This window comes from Pteropus vampyrus, unplaced genomic scaffold (assembly GCF_000151845.1).
Source record: "Pteropus vampyrus isolate Shadow unplaced genomic scaffold, Pvam_2.0 Scaffold306, whole genome shotgun sequence".
Taxonomy (NCBI): Eukaryota; Metazoa; Chordata; class Mammalia; order Chiroptera; family Pteropodidae; genus Pteropus; species Pteropus vampyrus.
Genome location: NW_011889087.1, coordinates 518448 through 542130, shown reverse-complemented (window position 1 = coordinate 542130; position 23683 = coordinate 518448). Strand labels below are relative to the sequence as shown.

The window sequence follows — 23683 nt, the reverse complement described above, 5'->3', positions numbered from 1 at the left end:
GGCGGCAGGAAATCACGGTGTCTTGGGCCTGCCAGCCGCTGACATGAATGTGGCAGGCTTTGCCCAGCAATGTGCTCCCAGGACAGTCTGGGCAACCTGGTGCTTCAAAATTTTCCGAGACAAAGTGATCAATAAACTGCTTGAGCTGCCAAATCCCAGGAACCCTTTCCTTTATTTGAAATGGTAGACATGAAACTGATAGGTTTTATTTAATATTTAAAACATAAATAGTCTTTTATTTAGGAAAAAAAAGTTGTGGAACACAGTTTCCTCAGAATCTAATCCCCTAACTGAACCACAGATTTCATCATGGACTTTCCTTTATCATTAAAGAGTATAATTCATTACTTAGAACTTGATTTTTTTTAATTAATTAATTAATTGTTATTTTTATGGTGACATTGGTTAATGAAATCCAACAAGTTTCAGCTGTACACTTTAACAGTAAGGCATATATATATTTACACTGTATAGAACTTGATTTTTAAAGAACGTATACTACAAGCTGCCCAGGCGGTATCAAATGTTAATATATTTTTTTTTTTTGCATTTTTTCCAATATTTTTAAATTTAATTTTTTAAAGATGGACTTTATTTCTTAGAGTAGTTTTAAGCTCACAGCAAAACTGAGTAACTCAGAAAGCACAGGGAGTTTCCACATACCCCCACCCGCTCCCACACACAGCGGCACCTCTATTGACATCCAGCACCAGAGTGGTGCCTCTGTTACAATCTATGAACCTGGACGGACACATCATTATCACCCAAAGTCCACAGTTCGCAGAGTTCACTCTTAATGTACATTTCATGGGTTCTGACAAATATACAATGACACGTGTCCACCATCAAACAGAATGTTTATAACATACAGAATAGTCTCACGGCTCTAAAAATCCTCTGTGCTCCCTCTTCCCCACAAACCCTGACAACCACTGACCTTTTTTCCTGCCTCCATAGTCCTGCCTTTCCAAGAATGTCATATAGTTGGAATCATACAACATGTAGCCTTTTCAGATTGGCTGATCCCAAATATGTAAGATCAATGTCAAAGTCGCCTGCAAATCACTAGTCTGTAAGCAACTTGAGGTCCTGGCCATAGCTACTGTCCTTGTACAGAGGAGGCACTTAAATGTTTGTTGAAAGGAGAAACAGCCTCCTTCTATGATTAAAAAAAAATCAGAACACTAGTAACTGTCAGTGGTAGTACTTAGAACATAGTATTACTTAGTAAAAGAAATAATAATGGCATTTCCTCTGAATAAAGAACAGCTTGTAAAAAACAAAGCCAAGTTCAAACGCTGGACTGTAGGTAATGGGATTTGACTCGGATCTTAATTTTTTGGCAACTTTTAGAATTCTTTGTTTTTACGTTTTGTTATATAATTGGCATATAGGACTATGTAAGTTTAAGGTGTACAGCATAATAACTTGACATACATATATTGTGAAATGATTCCCATGATAAGTTTCATTAACATCCATCTCCTCATATAGTTACAATTTTTTTCTTGTGATGAGAACTTTCAAGATTTACTTTCTTAGCAACTTTCAAATATACCATATGGTAGTGTTAACTACCATCATCATGTTGAGCCTTACATTCCACTTTTAGAATTCTGACTACCTTGTCCACAGACTGAGATTTTGCAGCTGATGGCATGGTTTAGGGGAAAGGGATTTCTGCTCAACTTTTTCAAGTTTTCTATTTAGGGCTCTCCTCTGAGCCTTCCCCAAATTACCTGACACTCCCCTAGGCAGGATACCAGAATGTCTGTAAAGCCAAACATAAGGAGAGGATGATCTCATGGACCCATTATGTCTCGTTCCTATTTCTAGGCCCCAGAATCATCCTTGCTTTTTTGACAATAGAGCTATGCTGCTGAGTCATGTGTAATAAAGGCTCTGGTCTGCAGTTCATGCTGATTCTTGCCAGAACCCAGGAAATCTAGACAAGGGGTGATGGCATTGCCAGGGCAATGGACGGAAGGAGAGACGGATAAGAAGCATTCAGGAAAAATAAAGACAGAAAGGAAAACTTGAGCCTAAACAATACTAATGGGAGATAAGTCCAGAGAAATTAAGGCATGGATCTGCCTTGCTTTATATAATTAAGGTGTTTGTAAACTTGCATGTAAAGCAACTCACATTTCAAATGTAACAGGGTAACTGACATTTAGGGGAAATTGATGATGGTTTCTTTTGTAGAGTGAAGCATTTGTCTGTAATGGTAATACTTCCTAATTTCATTGTATTATACCGATATTTCTCTATGTTGGCTTTGAGAGAGGACCATAGGTGTCTCATTAAAGTGCCATTAGGCAGAACAAATACATTTGAGGATGTCTAAACAGGCTGTAAATTCGGACCTCTGACTTTACAACCGAAAATAAAAAAATGTTGGTCTTCAAGGCTGTCATCTGTCTCACTAGAAAATGCCTTGTTATGAAAAATGTTTTCAGGAAAATATTTTAAAGAGAAAGAATGCGTGCTGCTCATTTGTAGCTAGGAAGAATTGCCAAGTGAGGTGACTTCTTATCACTATTGTGGCTAATATTCAACGTCTCCTTCTCCCCTTGTATCTGGTATTTAGCTGGTCACAAGGCCCTCTGTATTAAGACTATATTTCTCAGCCTCACTGACAACTATGTGTGGTCATGTGTAAATTCTGGCCAATAGGATGTTAGCAAGAATATTATGTGCGACTTCCAGGAATTGACCTTAAAAGACAGAGATGCTCGCTTCTTTATCTCTTCCTCGTTTCTGGGATGTGTTGCCTGGAGCTCAAGCAGCCACTCTGAACTATGATGCAGCAAGCTGAGGATGATACAGAAATCAAATAGATGAATATGGGTGCCTAGAAAGTCTTGGAATTTCTAAAACAGCCCTTGACTCTTATTTCTGAAGAAATATAATTTTGTCTTGTTTAAAACCACAGCTGTTCTGCATTTTTGTCACACAGAACTGAATATAAGCCTATTTGACCCAGCATTAAGGAAATGCTCATTTCATCTTCTTATAGCCTTTATTTCATTCAATTTAATGAACTTATTAAATCCCTACTATATGGAAAAAGAAGATAAGGGCTCTTAACCTGAGGGTCCAAAAACTTAGAAAAAAACTTCATCTTTATTTTTACAACCTGTATTGGAATTTAGCATTTCAGTAATCAATGTAGGATTAAACTACCTTTTACTTTGCAATTAATAGATATTTTCATATCACAGTATATGCGTTACAGATATCTCAAAATCTCATTTATATTTCCCCCTATTTGAAATTGAGAAAGTTATTAAACCCACTGCTAGATTTTATGATTTAATACATTCATGAAGATGCAGGCTAGGTTCTCTGGGAAGCGGATTCTGAGACAGAGTTTATCCTGCGAGATATTGAGGCAGTGTCCTTGGGGTCCATAGCTGTGAAAAGGAGGGAAAGGAAGCAGGACTGTGCAAAAGGAGAAGCCAAGCTGGGAGCCGGCCCAACAACAGCCTCGGCTGACCACGTGGGATCTCTGGAGCCAAAATGGACCATCGGAGTTGCCCCGTGTTGAACATTTACCTGCCCACTTGAGTCAACTGTTAGATACACGGTTACCCTCGGCCACTTTCCCTGAGGGGTCTGTGTCCTGGACACCAGGTCCTTCTGTGGTAGGCAGAATTATGTCCCCACAAAAGAGGCCCAGGTCCTAATTCTTGAAACATGTGAAAACGTTACCTTCCATGGCAAAATGGACTTTGAAGCTCTGATTAAATTAAGAGCCTTGAAATGGGGAGATTATCCTGGATTATCTGGGAGGGCCCAGTGCAATCGCAAGGATTATGACTGAAATAGGCAGGCAGGAGTGTCATAGTCAAAGATGTGACAACAGAAGCCCTGCTGACACCCCCTGAGTTTAGCTTGATCAGATCCATTTTGGACTTCTGAACTCCAGAACCGTAAGATAATAAGTCTGCTTTAGTTTTAGGCCAGTAAATTTGGGCTCATTTGTTACAGCAACAACAGGAAACGAATACATTTTTTGGGCTTGGGTTGATGTCCCTGTCTTTTAACAAAAGGGGGTACCGAGAGGTGCCCACGTGACAAATGTCCTCCCTGCCCCCATTGTATGGTAGCATTCCTACTTCCCGGCAATTATTAAAATCGATTATTCCTGCCAAGGGAGTACCTTCTCTTCTTGCCTGCTGCTCTCTGGACCCAAAGTGCTCAAGAAGCAGCCATAGCTTATAGTTCAATTAAACTCTTGCTGTGTCCCTAGGTGGAAGTTTTCTCTTTGGGGCATCATGACCTCTGACCCTGCAGAGCCTACTGCTGTGAGGATGAGCAGCTCAGATTCCCCATGGGAGTTCCTGGGAGTGTTGGGAAATGGGACTACCTCAGCTTCCACCCAGTGGTTCCTGGACCCCTGTATTCTTTTCCTGTTTGGATTCGTATAAATTCTATAGGTAACTAGATCTTAGTTCCAATCCTACCTGAGACACTTACATAAAAAATTTAAGCCCAGAGAGAAGTTAATGGCTTTGTCTAAGGTCACACAGGGTGGCCAAAGTTGCGATCCAACTGTTCTAAAACCTAATCTAGCCCTCTTTCCCTATGCCATTCTACCTTCTCTGCTTCTGTACGGTGGGCATGGTGTGCTGAGTTGGCCAGAAAATCTCTATTTCAGCAAGAAGCAGGGGCAGGGAGAAAAGGAAGGGATGCATTTTCTTGGCCTGAATTGTGAGCCATTAGCTACCTCTAGTGATTAAATTATCTGGAATGTACACTCAACTCCACATTACATACAGTTAAGTGTTTCTAGCATTCATTACTCAGTTTCATGTAGGCAGATGTGATCATTCAGTGTCAGGAGACCACAGTGTCATCAGCTCCCAGTCAGTTCTCAATTATTTTATAACTTAAAGGAAAGAAAATGAGAAATTTGAATAGAGATGAGCGTTAATTTGATGTTACAGTTTATTTTACATATAAAAATGATGTATAGCCGAAGCATTGATGGTGATGATGAAATAACTACTATTTGTCATTTAATGAATACCCACTATGCTTTAGGCACTATATAAGAAAATTTACACACATACTGTGCAAGAAAATATATATATACACACATATAATTTAATCCCTTTATCAGTCAGCTTCACTGTGATAACAACCAACACTCAAAATCTCAGTGACTCAAACAATAAATGTTTATTTCTTGCTCATGTTATACATGTTATATGTACTTTCTTGTGTTTGTTCATTCTGGGACCTAGGCTAAAGGAGCAGCCCTACAGGGCCTGCCATTCTGGTGGTGGGGGACACAAGGAAAAGTGGTAGAAACTCACAATGCCTCTTAAAGCTTCTGGTTGGACATGTCTATATCGTGCCCGTTAGTTCCAGTAGCCATCACATAGCCAGGACAAAAATCAGTGTGGGAGCGGAGAGTGGGGGCAGTACAGATCACAAGGAAACAGGAGCGGACATATAATCCTCATACAGGAAAAGGAGAAAGGAAACAATTGGCAACAATAAGGAAACTACAATTCTGCAAGACTGGTATTAATCCCACTCGCCTCTCCACTTCAGAGAAATGAGTAACTTTGCTAAGCTTCTTCTAAAGGGGGGAGATATCCCATCTAGTTGGGGTGATTAAGGGAGGCTTTAGTAGAATTTGAGTTAGGGTTTAAATAGGATATTGGTGCATAGAGAAAGGGCAAGGACCTTGGAAGCAGAGGACAACCCCAGAGTAGAGGTGGGAAAGAGTTCTACTCAAACGAGTTAAGCTGGCCATAGAGTAGATGAGAAAACTGGAGAGGACAGGGGCTCAGATGAGGGTGGGGTGGTGGGGTGTGGGACATGGGGGTTGAATGCTGAGTTCTTTTATTTCCCCTCTTTAATCCCCCCCCCACCCCACCTCTAAAAGCGGGGCGTCTCCTCCCACATGCTCACAGCATGCCCCAGGGCCTGGCGCACCCAGGATGTGAATCCAGGACCTTTGTAAAGCAGATATGCTAACCACGTGCTACACTATAGAACCACCTTGAATACTGAGAAGTTTAAGGCTAAGGAATTTAACTTCACTTAGGGATCAGCTAGAAGCCTTTCGATATTTTTGAGCAAACGCATGTTATGATTAAAATGATTGCTTCTGAGACTGAGCTGACTGGGGAGTTCAAGGTGTGCTGATATAGGGAGAAACAGCAAGGAGACCAGTAAGGGCCCTACATGTCCAGAACCAAGGGAAGGGTCTTTAGGATGGTGATGGTTGGAACAACACAAAGGTCAATTCCAGAGATTCTAAACCAATGGCTTAAGAAATGTGCCCCACCTCCATCATCCACATAGTGTTCCTGACAAACCCATGTAATTTTAATAGCCTGCTTTTCCTATTAATCTATAATATACAATATTGATTTTAAAAAAATATATAAGAGCTATGCAAATTAAAGCTTCAAGACAAGTTCCCATTTCCCCAGGACAAGATGGAGGCCCCAGAACCCCATACATCTAAACCCTCCCACTGCCAGAACTTAAATTAGATGTTGAGGAAACCAAACTAAAGGCCTGTTAGAAAACAAAATTCAATGCAGTAGGTTTTAAAGATCTGATTCACTTCGTTGAGGGATTCATGAATCAGGCAGCATCCTGTCTGGCAAGTGAAGAGGATTCCCCAGAAGTTGTACAAAATGGAAGGTTTTTATAGGCTGAAACTGGGTGGGACAAGAAAGTTATTACCAAAAGAAAAGAAAGGATTCTTTTAGGCAAGGGCACTTTTCTTTGGAGAAGAGAGGCAAGGGTCTTACCAGGCAGATTACCTCACTAGTGTTGATCAGAAAATGCCAGACTGATTGGTGGTTTAAAATTCCACTCCTGGGAGGAGCTGAAACTGCAATTAGGTATTAAGTTCTAGTTTTGGTCAAGTAGCTTAGCACGAGTGACTCCATTTTGGTCATTATCTCTTTCTTAACCATCCAAAGTTGGGAACTGAGTGGGAGAATAAAAGACTCTGGTCAGTTTCAGTCTGAGGCGTGTTATCCAGGCGAGAATCTCCAGCGGGCACTTGAAAATTCAGATCTCAAGTTCTACTTACAGTTTAACCGTGTGTCAACAAATGAGATAAAAATAACTGTATATGTGAAAGTGCTTTGCAATGTGATTAGCACCATATGAACCTTTGTCTAAGATTTTATTCTAGGGTCACGGTTAGGGAAATAATAAGAGTCAAATGGTCAACTGCATTAAACTGAGTTAGTCTGTTTTAAGAGGATTTGCTACAGAAAGCATTCACCTTGGTCAATAATGAAAAAGGTGGAAAGAAAGGTTGAAAGGAAGCCGACCCAGGGAAACTGATCAACAAGGGGACCATTTTAGGAGGCTGAAAAAGGGTCAGGGAGCCCGGTTGGCAATAAGCAGGCCAAATGTATGGGTGGCCTTGAGGTCCAGGTTGGACAGACTGGGGAGCTGGCCATATGGAAAATCGCCCAGGACCTTCGGAGATGACATCATCCCTGGAACAACAGAAAGGAAAGGGGCAGCAGACCTAGGAACGCAGCACCCAGCCTCTTCGCAACCACAGGGGGCAACCGATTCTCCCTCCCAAGGAAGGAGACCCTTCTGACAAGACAAAGACTCCAGCCACCGGGGAGACCCAGAGTGCGCGTGCGCCAAAACCGCGCGTGCGCCTGTCGGTCAGTGCCGCGGCCCGAGGCGTGAGGGGAGGGTGGACCGGGAAGGGAAGCGCTGGGAGGAGCGAGCAGGGAGGCCGTGGACTGCGAGCGGTGGGGCGTTCGCGCGCGCCCACTAGTGGCGGGAAGAGAAGACGCCCGCGGAGGCCTGACTGCCCGCCCCTCCCCAGGGAGGCTCGCGTTCCCGCTGCTCGCGCCTGCGCCGCCCGTCGGCCTCGGGAGCGCGCGCTCTCGCTGGTGCACGCGCTCGCAGTCTCCGTCACCCACCCGCTCCGGCACCAGCACCAGCACCAGCACCGCCGCCACCGCCCACCTTCTGCCGCCGCCACCACAGATACTTTCTCCTCTGCTTTCCTCTACTGTCCTCGCCCTCTGTCAACTATCAGGTAAGCGCGAGGCTCCGAAATGTGCCTCCGGGTCCGCTTTCTGCGACCCCATGCCGCCGCCCCTCAACCCCCGCCTCAGAGATAGGTTTCAGAAGGTGGACATTGGTGGGGGGCAACAGTGGGGGCCCCTTCTTACGCTCTCTGTGCTCCGGAGCTGGATCTGGGGCGGCTTGGAAAGGGACCTATGCAAGGGATGCACACACGCGTGTGTGTGTGTGTGTGTGTGCGCGTGTGTGTGCGTGCTGTGGGTTCCAAACTACACGCTTCACACGGACCCGGGCAGAGGTTGTGCCCACAGGGTGGGGCGCGGATGGCGGTGACCTGGGGGAGGGGGCTGCTATGCACTCTCCGCCTTTTGCCGCAATGGGCGTGTATCTGTGTGTGTGTCGGGAAAGGGGGGTCCAATGACGACCCCCGAAACCCAACCTGTAATCCGATTTCTCTGCCTCGGTTTGCCATCAGCCAGCCCAACGAGGTTATGGATTGGGTTCTAGAAAAGATGACTCCCTGCCTGCCCCTCCCTTCACCTCCTCGGCAGCGATTCCAGTCGGGCTTTCGCTGCCCCTGATTTAAGGCGGTGGCCTACCCCCTCCCTGTTTTCCTCCTTCAGAAACCCGCAGGGGACATTTGGGGGCTGGGAGTAGAATCGGGGAGTTGGGGAGGGGTCCAACCGCTGTCACTTTAGTTGCCCTTCCCCCTGCGCGCGCCTGGCACCAAGACGCCAGCAGCGCCGTGCCCGAGAGAAGGTAGTGCGCGGATCCCAACGCACTAGGGGATGGGGAAGGCAGGGGTCACCTGGCCTTACGATGTGGATGAACTAGGCAACGGCCGACCCCGGCTCTCGGGCGCTCACAGCCGCAGCCCCTCACAGATCCGCGCAGGGGCTGCAGGTGCACTTCGGGGCGGGCCCGGCTCTCTGCGCTCTGCGCTCTGCGCCGGGCGTCCGGCTTGTGCGCTCCCTGCCGGAGGCGCGGGGCTGGCGCGCAGGGCTCGCCCCTCACTGCGGCAGTGGGTGTGGACCCGGGTGGGCAAGGAGGGGGAGGGTAGGCTGTGCCTCCTCTCACTCCCACCCCCGCTTTTTTTCCCCTCCGAACGCGAGGTGCCATCTTTTTGCGGCGTGTCACGTCTTTACGGTACCTCGCCAAGCCGGGTGGCTGGGCTTCGGAGGACAAGGCGGGGACTGTCATTAAAGGGGGAGGGGAGGCGCGATCAGCGCTGAAATCTTTGCGTTTTGCTGCTGAGGGCTTGAGCACTGGGGGCTTTCACCCAAGATCTTCCGGGGAGCTCGCTGCTTTGTTTGTAGGGATAACGTGATCTGCGTTGCCAGCCTGGGTTTTTGCCTTTTATTTTATAAGGGTGTTTAACCAAGGCCCTCGCCCCTTCCCCGGTGTTTCGCCCTTTGTTAGATCTCGGGGTTTGCTGGGGTCGATGAACTCGTCACGGCTCCACTAGTGGCATGGAACGGGTATGGCCCTGCGTTGCCCACTCCCAGAGTCGGGCTTCGCGCCAGGGAGCATCCATGGGGCCGCAGGGGTGGGATTCTAGGTCTCCGCGCGCTGTGCGGGTGTCCGCGAGGGGACGACGCCCCTCCCAACACCCGGAGTGTCCTAGGGACCAAGCCCCACCAGGCTGCCCATGGGCACCGGCGACCCACGGGATGTGGGGGGCGGCTCGCAGGCGAAGCCCTTCTCGGTTTCACCCCCTGTTGCTTCAGCAGGCGGAAGAATGTGAGGAGGGGGCATGAGGTTTCCGCGGATGCTGTGGGCCACACCCATTTTCTCGGAGCGGACTGGGAGGGGGCGCGGAGGGGAGGTTGTCTTGGAAACCACACGCGTCTTGAGAACGGCCTTTGGGGCGTCGCCCCGCCCCTTCCGATCAGAGAATAAGAACCCTAGGGTACGCGGAGCCCCACCCTCTCTGGGGGCTCTAGAGAGAGACCCACAAACTGGAGCGGGTGGCTCTTCCTAATTGGCTTCCGGCGGCTACAGCCACCCAGATTATTATTGTGGCTGAATATTGTTTTAGAAACGTGCAGGAATATCAATTAAGAACCTGAATTCTCTGCTGCCCTTGAACCGGGGAATGAGGGCATTGGAGTGGGTACCGACTCCTGGCGAACAAGGCCGAGCCTTGCCCTCTCTTGTCATGAGCCGGGTGTGTGCGGCTTTCTGGTTAATTCTATCACTGAAAACTGGTGCGGGGGCGCAGTTCTGCGAGGGATGAGCATCTTGGCCGAATCATCCACGCGAGCCGCGCAGATTGATACGAATATCTGTGGAATGGCTCGGCTAGGGGTCTAGTGTCGGCCCGGAGCCAAGACAGACCTTCCCGGCTGTCAAGGGTGGGAACCGGGGTTCCCAAGGATCGATTCGAACATCTTTGCCCCTCTCTCGCCATCCCCCCATCCCCCCTCGTACTAGCTGGGTATGGGATTCTGGTTCCAGCGAGGGTCTTGGGGAGAGCATGGGAACTGGGAGCCAGCGGCATGGGGTGGACCACAGGCAGGGACACTTCCTGTCGTTTGGGGGAAAGCGAATACGGCGGAGGCGGCGAGCATATTTAGCCGAATGCCGGGAACAAAGCGCAGTCCAGGCCTCGTGATTTCACTCCATTTTGGAATCTTGGTGGTTTGGTAGGGTGCTCAGGTTTGTAAGGCCTGGGGGCTAGGCTGTTAATGGAGGAATCCCTGCGGCTAGAGGATGGTGCTTCGTATGTGGATCAGGAAACTCCATCCCTAGCTCTGCTGGCGCTTTAACTAAACGGCTTGCCCCCCCAAGATCTAGAGTGGTGCAACGTTTGCGCCCAGGCTCAGACGGTGGAGGTGGAGCGCTGAGCCAGCCCTGCGCCTTGGGAAATGTCCTGTCTTGGAATGTCCAGCAGGCGGGGACTCTTTTACATCTAGGGAGACCCCCGCTTGGTTTCTAGCGCTCAGGAACCTGTAACTCCATGCCCTATCTCTGGACTGGTGCAAATTGGGGTGGATTATGGTACCCGAGACAGTGACTGCCCGGTCAGCCCCTCCAGGCCAACACGCGCTCAGGCTCAGGCTTAGAGTTTTATCTGGTCCTTATCTCTCCAATTGACTCCTCCTACAATACAAAGAGAAATGCCTTTCCTAAGATAATTACATTTTACATTTTATGGCGCTGCTTAGGTTTACCACATAAGAATTGCTTATCCATTCCATCTCCAAACCCTTCCTCAGAAGGAATAAATGTAGTAGACGTACTCCTTCCTCCCACCAGCACCCAGTCTGCAGTGACTCTTGAAGCTAATCAATTCCTTGACCAACATTTGCTTCTGTAACAGGTTGTGTTTACTGCAATAACTTGGCTTGACTCTTTGGGGTTTACCTTTGGACAATCGGGGGCGGGGTTTGTTGGCTTTGCTGGTTTTTTTGGATGAGTGACAGTCCATAACTGTTCCTAACCCCGAAACGGACCTCATCTGCGCGTGTCCATCTTGGAAGGCATTGCTTTTAAGTGGTTTCTAGTATCAGGCACATCTCCCCTGACAGGAACAAAAGAAATGGCTTATTCCCACAATTTGCAAGAAGAAAACTTAGAATAGGTTTCCTCGAGGAGGGTCAGGTTTATTCTGTTTGGAAAAGAGCCCCTTTTATTGGACATGCCCTTTGACTCACATGCCCTTTGCAGTCAGTGCCAGTCTGGAGATGTAGTAGGATTGTGGTGCCCTTTGTTTAGGCTGAATTTTCTTTCTGCCCTTTTAACATCAGTTCATGAAACCCATTTGCTGAAAATTTTAAGAAATTGTGTTTTATTCCACCTTCCCTCAGCACTTATGTATATGTTTTGATGGGCTCCACAGCGCTGTGTATGAACATATGTTAATGTTCTAATCGAACACAAGATAGTTTTCCAACTAGACTGTGCCTGCTATTTAGGTAATTGGTGTCTTCTTCGCTCCTACTTTGAAAAAGAATCACTTGAAAACAAAATCACCCATAGAGGCTTAATACGGTGCTAGACATACAATAAGTCTTTTGGCCCCCACTCACTAAACAAACAGATAAAATGGGAAAATGCGGGTCAAAAAGTAGAGAAGAAAAAGCAGATGGGAGGAGGGCTTTATTCAAGATTATGGCATCAGGAAGGTTTAGAGACAAACCCAATCCAATTTGTCCCCCACTCTAACCAAGTGTCATGTAGAAGGCTGCATGTGCCTCCCCGTGTGCCCACACACCCACCCACCCACATTCCCACTGCGGCACTCCCCACTTACGGCCCACAGCCTGGTCCCCTCTTCCCACCTCGCCCTTCTTGGCAGAGGGCACAGAAACCACACTTCACCTCAGGGGAAGGGAGACTCTACCCTGCCACCTTTGGGGCTAAAGATGCTCCTTGTGCCAGAGGGACAGAGGTGGGAGACCCCCTTTGCCTCCCTTCCTCTTCCTCCCACCCCACTTTTTTCATCATCCCTCTTCAGATTTACTCCCAGCCTTTCCCGGAAACACCCACCTGACCAACAACTCCTACCACCCTAGATGCTTCCACTAGTGACTTTGAGCTAGCGTAGAGAGGAGGGTCTTCAGCAGGTGGGGAGGAGAGAAGAGCCTAGCCTTACCAACTCGGCTGAAGCAGAAAGAGGACCCTGATGTTCCAGCTGGGGCTCTCAGCTGTTTGCCTGTAAAACAGATGTCTCGAGACATTTTTGTTTGTTTGTTTTTACAGCTGGGGGAGAGTGCTACTGGCATATAGTGGGTAGAGGCCAGGGATGCTGTTAAATATCTTACAAAGGCAGATAGTTCTCCATATCAAACAATGATCTGGTTCCAAATGTCACTAGTGCCAGAGCTGAGAAATCCTGCTATAGAAAGATCGTTGTTACCTTGGCATTGTTATCTGAATGGTGGTTTACATTTCCTGAGTGTCTTCTAGGAGGCACTGTTCTAAGTGTTCCCCAGACATTACCTCATTTAATCCTCACAACAACCCCCCTTACGTAGCAGGTACTCTTATTATCTCTGTAACATATGGACAAACTGAAGTATAGAAAGGTTTAGCAACTCATTAAAAGTCACGAGCCAGTGAGTGTTGGCACTGGATGTCTGACATTAGCCCCTTCCCCCCTTTTAGCTAACACGTGGGCTTAATAGACCTTTGTGGGCTAGCCCGGGAACCCAAGCACCATCTATAACAACCCAGCAGAATATTCTCATTCCAAAACCACTGACTCACACATGAACTTTTGCAAGAGTCTGTAATTGGAGCAGAGCCTAAAGCTTGCAATTTCTGATCTGGCCTTGACATCCAGAGCAAGGGATTTCACCCTATCTCTGTGCCTCTGCTTATCACACAGAGAAACTATCCCAGTACCTTAAACTACTTCCCCCAAATCCAGGATTTCAGGACTGTCTGTCATACGAAGTAGCAGCTGGGTTTGATTAGCTTAGAGAAGGCTGGAAATCAAGATTGGGGGATCGAGACATAGACTCGGCTATGGTCAGGGTCAAATCACAAAGCTTTAGGGACATCAGATACTCATTTTAGGTTCTGCACCCCAGAGAGACTGAAGCTTTGACACCCACCTGTGGGACTCAGCTCTGAACCTGGAGGGTGAGATGAGTTGGGTGTGCACAGGAAGAACCTCATGCAAGAGTCTCAGCACCTCTGGCAAAGGTGGGCCTGGAGGCTTTTCTCCCTTCCTGGGGCCCAGGCTCTGCAGTAAATATTCCATTATACCATGGTGTTGAGGGACTGCCTGGAATCTTACATCTACAGGGCTCACTGCCACTCCACCGGGTGCAGGTGCCACCCACAACCACCTGTGTCGTTGATGGGACATATACCGTACATGCCCATTCCGCCCTTATCACCTTGCCAGAGGGGTTGCTGTCCAAGAATTATTTTCCTGTCTCCAGACGCCATGCTCTTGCCACCTCTGCCAGGCTCCTTTCCTGCACAGATGGCCCCCATCTGAGTGGGAGGCAGCGTGAGGCCATCCCAGGATGGTTTGGAGCTTTTTGAATTCTTTGATTAGGAAACATTCTGTAAGTGTACAGCTAGAATTGGCTTCCATAAAATGCAAACTTGAATGATGTCCAGGTGGATTACCTTTGTTTTTTTGTTTTGTTTCGATTTTTCTTTTTTTTTTTTGCTTTGTTGATATTTCAGCAGGCTCTGTGTGTGTCCCAATAAGGGACACTATAGAAGTAATCCCCCAGAAATATGTTTTGTGCCTCAGCCATGAAGGAAGGTTTGTGAGCACCTGGAGGGCAGATGATGCTTTTTTCCTGGACAGGTCCCAGTACAGGACAGCATCTAGAGAGGGGCATTAGGTTTGACCTAGTGGTTAAGGGTGTAGACTTGGATCAGACCTCCTGGGTGCAAACCCTGGCTTCTCCACTCACTGTGGGACCTAAGCGGTGTTTTTTAGCTTTTTGGAGAGTTTTTTGTTTTCTGTAACCGATAATACCTCTCTCATGAGTTGCTTTGGGGTTTAAATGGGGCGATGCAGTACTTATCCCCGGGCCTGGCCACATAGTAACTGCTCAGTAAATGGCCTCATCGGCAGCAACCTCTGGACTGACTGTTGTGATTGGATGAGTGTGCAAAGGTGTCTACTAACCCTGATGACGAAATCAGTCGTAACATAAATTTTTACACAGAGTAGGGATCAAGATGGGAAAAGTGGGCAGCTGTCCAGCTCCCCTGGAACCAGGCATTGTTGTTTGGGTAGAAGTGGAACCCCTGAAAATCGCACACGCCCATGTTTCAATGTACACACAGAACTCTTGCCAAAGGCGAGTGGAGTGACTTATCATCTGTTGTCCCTGCTCTGTCCTCTTCCTTCCTGAAATCTGCTCCACGCCAGGAATAGATTGTGCACTCTCCATGCCAGACCGAGCCAAGCCACCCTCCCTCCCAGCCTCCTGGGAATGGAGACCTGGCTCAGGGTTCTGGGTTCAGAGATCTTACAGGTTTACTCATTGACTTCCAAGTGAGCGAGTGCTGATGGGATTGAGAAATAATGGATGCAACAGAAAGCAGTGGAGGAGAGATGTTTTACAAATGAAATAATTAAGCAGAATGTTGAAGTTGGTAAACTGGCAAGCAGGCTTCATGGTGGACAGTTGAAGATCAAGTAGAAAATAAAGCAAACTCAACATGTAGTGAATCCAGAGAACTTCAAGCCTCCGATAAACATAGTCATAGCTGATTAATAAATTCAGTTTAAGAAGCCTTCTTATCCATGAAATAGACTAAAGAGTCATAATACATCAGTTTTCAAAAAGTCATGAAAGCAGAAAGTCATAATGAATGATACATACATATTTCAAACATTTTACTTTAATTTAAACTGGATAAATGCACATTTATTCCCCCATCTTTCAGTATAGGACCCAGGCCTTCTCTTGATATTCAGGTCAGCTGGTTGAAATTGTCTTTTTTGCCTAAGCCACATTCATAATGCATTGTCTTGGACGTCTGATCTCCTTGGAACAAGGATTTCTAGTGAGGAGTGATCTCAATGCAGAATCCCTCTAGAGTTTTACTATTTTTTTATGGTCTTTAACAGTTCATTTGACAGTAAAAGATACTGATTTGAAGGATTCATCATTCATTTAGCACTCATGTTTCATCAACTTTCACTTTATTTATTTGAATGTCGTAACAAGTATGGTGGCCCTAGAATTTGGCTGGGGTTGGAGGAGGCCCTGGCGGTGGACAGCAGGCCCTGTGGACCCAGCCTCGAATATTTACATCCTCCATTTCTGCTTCTTACATGGTGTCAGGAGATGGCCTAATGTGTCATTCACATCGAATCCCAACTTAAGGGGGTGTTGCAAAATTTCCACCATAAGACTCAAAATAAATTTAAATTCCCTTCGTATTTTAACTCCCCTTAGTGAAGGAATGTTAGATCAAGGTCCAACAGTTAAAAAACCTTTAAGAATTACATCTGAAGCCATTGATAATGATGTTTCATTCAATGGCCCTTCCTTTGGTCCTGTCTGCTCCACTGCTAAATCAGGCATCAAAGAGAAGAGGGACATAATTATCTCTGGTCCCAGCTGCTATTTTCCCTTCTGGCCTATGGCCCAGTTTTCTGGTTTTCCGGAAAGGCTGGATGATGTTGTCTTGGGACCTAAGTCCGCAGTTGTACTACAAAACGTTATCCTTCTGTCCTCCTCCCGGGACATCAACAATATTAGGGGACCCCTGGGTCCATAATCATCTGTCATGTGATCTTCCGCCAACAAGAAGAGCTGGGAAGGAAATCATGGAACCACAGAACTGTGCACCCCCCCTCCCAGGGTCAAAGGCAGGTCTTCCCCATGAATTAGAACCAGTGTTCTAAATCATGTGTCAACAGAATTGTCCTGGGTCAAATCCAGTTCTGCTGTTATTTATAGGTCATTTCAGAGGTGCTTATTTTTCATTGTTCTTAATTGGACAGTGACACCAAACCATTGTCTTACCTCACCCCCCATTCCATGGCCTACCCTCAAAAAGAGGCTTATTGGATAATAATCATCTAAAGCCCAATGCTTAAATGCCCAAGGGCAAGTTACAATTTAAAGAATCTCTTTGGTTTAAAATATATACGCATATAAATATTATAATATATCATATATATTTAAATAAATATTTACTATCATATATAAATAAATATTTAAGTGTTTTGTGTCTGGATTTTTTTATACTGAGTTGGCTAAAAACCTGAACAGCTTTCAACTTTGGTATTGATGCATCAGAATTTAAATCAACGTATGTTAATAAACCAAGCTAGGTTCGTATATACAAATAAAATAGTTGTACATAACCTAATGCCTGGGGGCAGGGTCACAATCGTGCTGTTGATTCATATGAACCTGTCCCCTTCAGAGCTGCCCATTACCAAAGATCACCAAGAATAGCTGTTTGGCAGAGTCGCCAGCCTTTCTGCAATCCACTCTTCTCTTCTCCTTAAGAACAGCGGAAATTTTATACTGGTCCAAACCCACCGAGCAGCTTCCGCCTGTGCTGTCTCCGTGAGGCCAGTTTAGAAACAAGGATTTCACAGAACATCCCTAAATCCGCTTCAATAATGGACTGATTATTCACAAACTCACCTGAACCTTCTTAAACCTATTTAATCCTTTCCCCAGGGTTAATCTGTGGGGATAACATGCCTCCTGGGCATCTCTCCATTGGGTCCGGTCTTTCTCCTCCAGTTCTGAAGCCCCGCCCTTCGTAGTTCTGAAGCCCCGCCCTTCTTGGCAGGCGCAGTGAGCGGGGCTGCGCTCGATTCCCTGCAGTGTTAATACAGGCTGAATAAATTGAAATAAATCCCTTTCAATGTCACTAAAGTGCTATAAATAATTACGAACCAATGTTTGATGTCTGATGGGAATTGCAGGAAAAATAATATTTAACTGGCAGGATTCATGTTATAAGTTGACGATCTGGGCCAAGTTTAAAAAAAAAAAAAAACTTTAAAGAAGAGCTCATCATTTACTGCCTGCAGGACTAAATTTCAGAGGTGGCCATCCCTCTCATTCTATGGGCCTCTGTTATCGCCCGCTGCTTGGGTTTACCAAGCCTTGAATTTAATTGCAACCTTATCTTCTTATTTACCGACTAAGAGACTCGTGGCAGAGATTAAGATTTCCTGATATAATGTTGTATGTCAGTTAACCTCAATTAAAAAATATCCTGTCGACGGACAAAAAAATAAGATTTCCCATGCCTCCATCTTTCCATCTTTGAAATGGAGATTATGCGCTTTCCCCCCTCGGTGAGGTTCTGGGATAGTCACAGAGCTGAAATAAAACTGAGAATTCCTTTGAGCTTCTTAGAAGACAAGTGCCACATAGAGTGGGTATCCCCCCTCCCCACCCCAGCAGCCACAGTCAGGTGCCTGATCCAAAGGTTCTCATGGGCCTGAAATAGTACAGCTACCGCCACCTCCCACCCTTAGCAACAGCCAGATGGTGCAGGCTGATTCCCCGGGGGTGAGTGCCCATGAGCGGAGCTGAGCGGACAGGTAGCCTAGTTCAGCCCTCACTGGCCTTGTCTGTCCCCTTTTTTGGAAAAGAGGCCCAAAGCCAGGGTGCAAGACAGTGGATAATGGTGCCTTAAGCATCACTTCAAGTGATATACCTTCCCCCTGCCAATGCCAACTTTTCCAGAGAGGGATTGGGACTTCCTTGGCTTGTGTCGTGACTCTAGATGGAATTTCCTGGGAGCCTTTCTGTTTTCTCAGAGGTTTTCAGTTTCCTCCTAATCAGACAGGGACTTGGTGCAGAATCTCATATTCTAATTATGCCCAGGGGCAGCCTCTCCCTGCCGCTCGATGTTTAGCACATGCGGGAAATCGATTAAGGAAAGAGTGATTAAATTAAAGGCTGGAGTTGACTTTGATGGTATAATACTCTGATGGCTTTTCGGTAGCAAAAGGCTCCGTGAAGGCTCATTAATTGAACCGCTTGCACTTGGAATTTGAATTGAGCTGGAGCTGGGCTGCAGTCGGTTTGCCTCGGCCCCGTGAATGGAGGGCGTCTGGTGCTCAGGGATGGCAGGAAGTGTTTCAGCGCGTGAGTCACCCCACCTGACAACAGTCTGACCACCGCATGGCTGGCTTTGAACAGTGGTCCTAGATGTCTAGTGGCCCCACATCATCAACCCTTGTTTAACCTGCTCTCCTCAAAGTTGCCCTTGTCCCTTCCACTCTGGTCATGAAAACCTGCCATCTTCCAGTCCCCACATGGCAAACTTTGGAGTCTTAAACTCTTCGCTCTCTGTATCTTGGAACAAACGTAACCATCAGTTTCTTCCTTCTAAACACTGCCTGGATTTGCCCTTTCCTTTCCAGTTCCATCCTCACCAATTCCAAAAGGAGCGTAGGCCTTATGGCGTCACCCTCGATCATCATGGAAACAATAATGAATTGTTCCTAATTTCAATTCTGAAATTCACATCCAGTCCATTTCTCAGACCACTGCCAAGCCCGACATCTGCCCTGCCCTCATCCAAGCATGAGTCCACAGCTGGGTTCTCTGTCCCTTACTAAGCCAAGACTCACCTCGTACTGCCTGCCCAGGTCCCAGTGCCTGGGCCTGGCCTCCCTGTCCAGTCCCACTGGTCCAGTCTCTCTGCTGGCCAGCCCGCCTCATGGCTCCTTCATGGACATCATGCTCTCTCTGCCCCTCGCTCACCCATGGTACCCTCTCTCTTCCTCTCCCTGTTTAAATCATCCTGACCTTCCCCAGTCTCTGTCCTGTCTGAAGCCTTCTCCAGCTGTTTCACTCAACAAAATCTGGAGGCCTCTCCATGTTTTACCTCTCACCAGTCATCTGCACCACTGTGGTTAATGTTTCATTGTTTTCCCTCCTGCCTTGAGGCAGGTCTCATCTCCCAGGAGGCTGCAGGTCTTTTGAGGGCAAGGCTTGTGTCTTATGTAGCTTCCTGCTCCTTGGATGTCTTGCCTGGTCACAGAGCAGGGCATATACACAGCTCGAGGTAATTACTCTTGATTCATGTAGTTGGATGCCAACACTAAATCAAACAGACTGAGCAGCTTCCGCCTATGCTGTCTCCATGAGGCCAGTTTAGAAACAAGGATTTCACAGAACATCCCTAAATCCGCTTCAATAATGGACTGATTATTCACAAACTCACCTGAACCTTCTTAAACCTATTTAATCCTTTCCCCAGGGTTAATCTGTGGGGATAACATGCCTCCTGGGCATCTCTCCATTGGGTCCGGTCTTTCTCCTCCAGTTCTGAAGCCCCGCCCTTCGTAGTTCTGAAGCCCCGCCCTTCTTGGCAGGCGCAGTGAGCGGGGCTGCGCTCGATTCCCTGCAGTGTTAATAAGGCTGAATAAATTGAAATAAATCCCTTTCAATGTCACTAAAGTGCTATAAATAATTACGAACCAATGTTTGATGTCTGATGGGAATTGCAGGAAAAATAATATTTAACTGGCAGGATTCATGTTATAAGTTGACGATCTGGGCCAAGTTTTTAAAAAAAAAAAAAAACTTTAAAGAAGAGCTCATCATTTACTGCCTGCAGGACTAAATTTCAGAGGTGGCCATCCCTCTCATTCTATGGGCCTCTGTTATCGCCCGCTGCTTGGGTTTACCAAGCCTTGAATTTAATTGCAACCTTATCTTCTTATTTACCGACTAAGAGACTCGTGGCAGAGATTAAGATTTCCTGATATAATGTTGTATGTCAGTTAACCTCAATTAAAAAATATCCTGTCGACGGACAAAAAAATAAGATTTCCCATGCCTCCATCTTTCCATCTTTGAAATGGAGATTATGCGCTTTCCCCCCTCGGTGAGGTTCTGGGATAGTCACAGAGCTGAAATAAAACTGAGAATTCCTTTGAGCTTCTTAGAAGACAAGTGCCACATAGAGTGGGTATCCCCCCTCCCCACCCCAGCAGCCACAGTCAGGTGCCTGATCCAAAGGTTCTCATGGGCCTGAAATAGTACAGCTACCGCCACCTCCCACCCTTAGCAACAGCCAGATGGTGCAGGCTGATTCCCCGGGGGTGAGTGCCCATGAGCGGAGCTGAGCGGACAGGTAGCCTAGTTCAGCCCTCACTGGCCTTGTCTGTCCCCTTTTTTGGAAAAGAGGCCCAAAGCCAGGGTGCAAGACAGTGGATAATGGTGCCTTAAGCATCACTTCAAGTGATATACCTTCCCCCTGCCAATGCCAACTTTTCCAGAGAGGGATTGGGACTTCCTTGGCTTGTGTCGTGACTCTAGATGGAATTTCCTGGGAGCCTTTCTGTTTTCTCAGAGGTTTTCAGTTTCCTCCTAATCAGACAGGGACTTGGTGCAGAATCTCATATTCTAATTATGCCCAGGGGCAGCCTCTCCCTGCCGCTCGATGTTTAGCACATGCGGGAAATCGATTAAGGAAAGAGTGATTAAATTAAAGGCTGGAGTTGACTTTGATGGTATAATACTCTGATGGCTTTTCGGTAGCAAAAGGCTCCGTGAAGGCTCATTAATTGAACCGCTTGCACTTGGAATTTGAATTGAGCTGGAGCTGGGCTGCAGTCGGTTTGCCTCGGCCCCGTGATTGGAGGGCGTCAGGTGCTCAGGGATGGCAGGAAGTGTTTCAGCGCGTGAGTCACCCCACCTGACAACAGTCTGACCACCGCATGGCTGGCTTTGAACAGTGGTCCTAGATGTCTAGTGGCCCCACATCATCAACCCTTGTTTAACCTGCTCTCCTCAAAGTTGCCCTTGTCCCTTCCACTCTGGTCATGAAAACCTGCCATCTTCCAGTCCCCACATGGCAAACTTTGGAGTCTTAAACTCTTCGCTCTCTGTATCTTGGAACAAACGTAACCATCAGTTTCTTCCTTCTAAACACTGCCTGGATTTGCCCTTTCCTTTCCAGTTCCATCCTCACCAATTCCAAAAGGAGCGTAGGCCTTATGGCGTCACCCTCGATCATCATGGAAACAATAATGAATTGTTCCTAATTTCAATTCTGAAATTCACATCCAGTCCATTTCTCAGACCACTGCCAAGCCCGACATCTGCCCTGCCCTCATCCAAGCATGAGTCCACAGCTGGGTTCTCTGTCCCTTACTAAGCCAAGACTCACCTCGTACTGCCTGCCCAGGTCCCAGTGCCTGGGCCTGGCCTCCCTGTCCAGTCCCACTGGTCCAGTCTCTCTGCTGGCCAGCCCGCCTCATGGCTCCTTCATGGACATCATGCTCTCTCTGCCCCTCGCTCACCCATGGTACCCTCTCTCTTCCTCTCCCTGTTTAAATCATCCTGACCTTCCCCAGTCTCTGTCCTGTCTGAAGCCTTCTCCAGCTGTTTCACTCAACAAAATCTGGAGGCCTCTCCATGTTTTACCTCTCACCAGTCATCTGCACCACTGTGGTTAATGTTTCATTGTTTTCCCTCCTGCCTTGAGGCAGGTCTCATCCCCCAGGAGGCTGCAGGTCTTTTGAGGGCAAGGCTTGTGTCTTACGTAGCTTCCTGCTCCTTGGATGTCTTGCCTGGTCACAGAGCAGGGCATATACACAGCTCGAGGTAATTACTCTTGATTCATGTAGTTGGATGCCAATACTAAATCAAACAGACTGACATCAGATGAGTTTCCCCCATTTAAATAAAGTAAGTTCTCTGCCTATGAGTACACAGTTCTATTGCTCTATATACTTGAAAATAACGAAAATCCCATTTCTTTTAAAATAGTCTATAATCGTTGCTTTGCCCTACTTCAGACCCACTTAACGCCCTCCCTGTTTGTCCAAATTAGTTTTGCTGTATGAAGACACGGATGATGATGGTAATATCGGATTGCGTTTATTTTATTAAAAACATATCCTTGTGTAACCCTTGCTTCCCCCACAAGGTAGGGATTCTTATCCTCATCGTGCAGAGGAGCAAACTGAGGCCCAGAGATGTCACCTCTGGGGAGGAGCCAGATGGCACCTCAGTCCGGGACCTCTCCTTGCTGCCTCTGTGCCCTCCGGGCCTCCCCTCTGCTTCCACGCTCCACGCCAGCGGGCATGTCCTTAGTGCTAATGCCGAGGGAAGCTGTGCCCTCCAGCTCCCATGGATGGGTCATATGTAACCTGAGCCCGGAGAAAGCATTTTAAACTGAAAGCTAGCCTCCAAACCGGGCTGCTGCTTCATGTCGCCGGTGACGGCAGAACCAAATTTAGTGTCGTGGGCAGGTCCCCACTATCAAATAGAGAAGCTTACTTTCTTCCAGCTCACGTAAAACATGAAAAATGTTCATAGCTGCTGCACTTCCATGGGGGAATAGTGTGATTGACAAGGCTGGAAAGAGTGGCCGAGAGGAGCCTGGTGTGTAAACTCAGGGAAGATGACATCCAAGTTCCCAGGCAGTGTCTACAGGGAGAAATTTCATTCAAAGTGGGTGGTTTCCTTGGGCAAGACAGGCAAAGCAAGCCATTGATATTAGGGAAAAGGGCCACAGAGGGAAGGAGAAAGGATGGCAGCCCGGCCTGCATCCCCCAGCCACCGGGGGTACTGCCCCATCCTCCTTACTCAGCAATCCACTTTATTTTCCCCATGTCTACACCAGTGTGGGCCATACTCTGGGACCAGGAGCAGTGGGGATCAGAGAAGGAAGAGGCTCACTCAGAGGAAGCTGGGGTCTGCACACCACATTTCTTAGAATTTGCAGCCTCACCAGGCTTTTTTTATGGTATTGAAATACGCTTCCCACAGCCCCCCTTCCATCTAACTAAAACAAGAGTCGTTTCTCAGTTCTCTTCTTGCCTCCGACCTTCTCCCAAGCGTTTAAAAAGAAAAAATCCACCAGCTGTAAAACAGAGATACCATATGTGAGATCCTTCTCTAGTTTCTGTTTTATTGGATTTTTTTTTTTTTTTTTGGAGGGAGAACAGGGATCATTTCAATCTATAAATTATATTCAGAGTGAGTAGTGAGTAGTTCTTTAAGAAAATTCTTAAAAGTACCCCAAGCTGAAAGATGGGGCCAGCTGGAGGAACACCGTCAGTGTCAGCACTGAGGGCAGGCCTGCTCAGCTCCCGTGGGTCTGGGCGGGAGCTGTGGGCTGTGGGCCTCATTGCTCACAGCCCTGGATGCAAAGTTAGGAGGATGGGGTTTCTGGGCCGGGGCAGCTCTCAGTCAAATCAAATGTCAGTTGCTGGTTG

The 23683-nt window shown here is 47.2% G+C and overlaps 2 protein-coding genes across 5 annotated transcripts in view; both read left to right on the top strand.

Annotated features, from left to right (window-relative positions):
* Positions 1 to 23683, top strand: part of LOC105303516 (signal peptide peptidase-like 2C) — a 69497-nt gene that overhangs the window by 19126 nt on the left and 26688 nt on the right. The window contains exon 2 of the mRNA XM_011377222.1: positions 7835 to 8050. Within this exon, the coding sequence (XP_011375524.1) occupies positions 7835 to 8050 (216 nt within the window). The remainder of the gene's footprint in view (positions 1 to 7834; positions 8051 to 23683) is intronic.
* Positions 7895 to 23683, top strand: part of MAPT (microtubule associated protein tau) — a 95853-nt gene continuing 80064 nt past the window's right edge. For 2 of the 4 annotated variants that reach the window (XM_011377093.2, XM_011377090.2), the window contains exon 1: positions 7905 to 8050. The gene's annotated coding sequence lies outside the window, so the exon portion shown is untranslated. Of the gene's footprint in view, positions 8051 to 23683 lie in introns of all 4 variants that reach the window. The other 2 variants (XM_023521575.1, XM_011377092.2) reach the window with 2 other exon arrangements.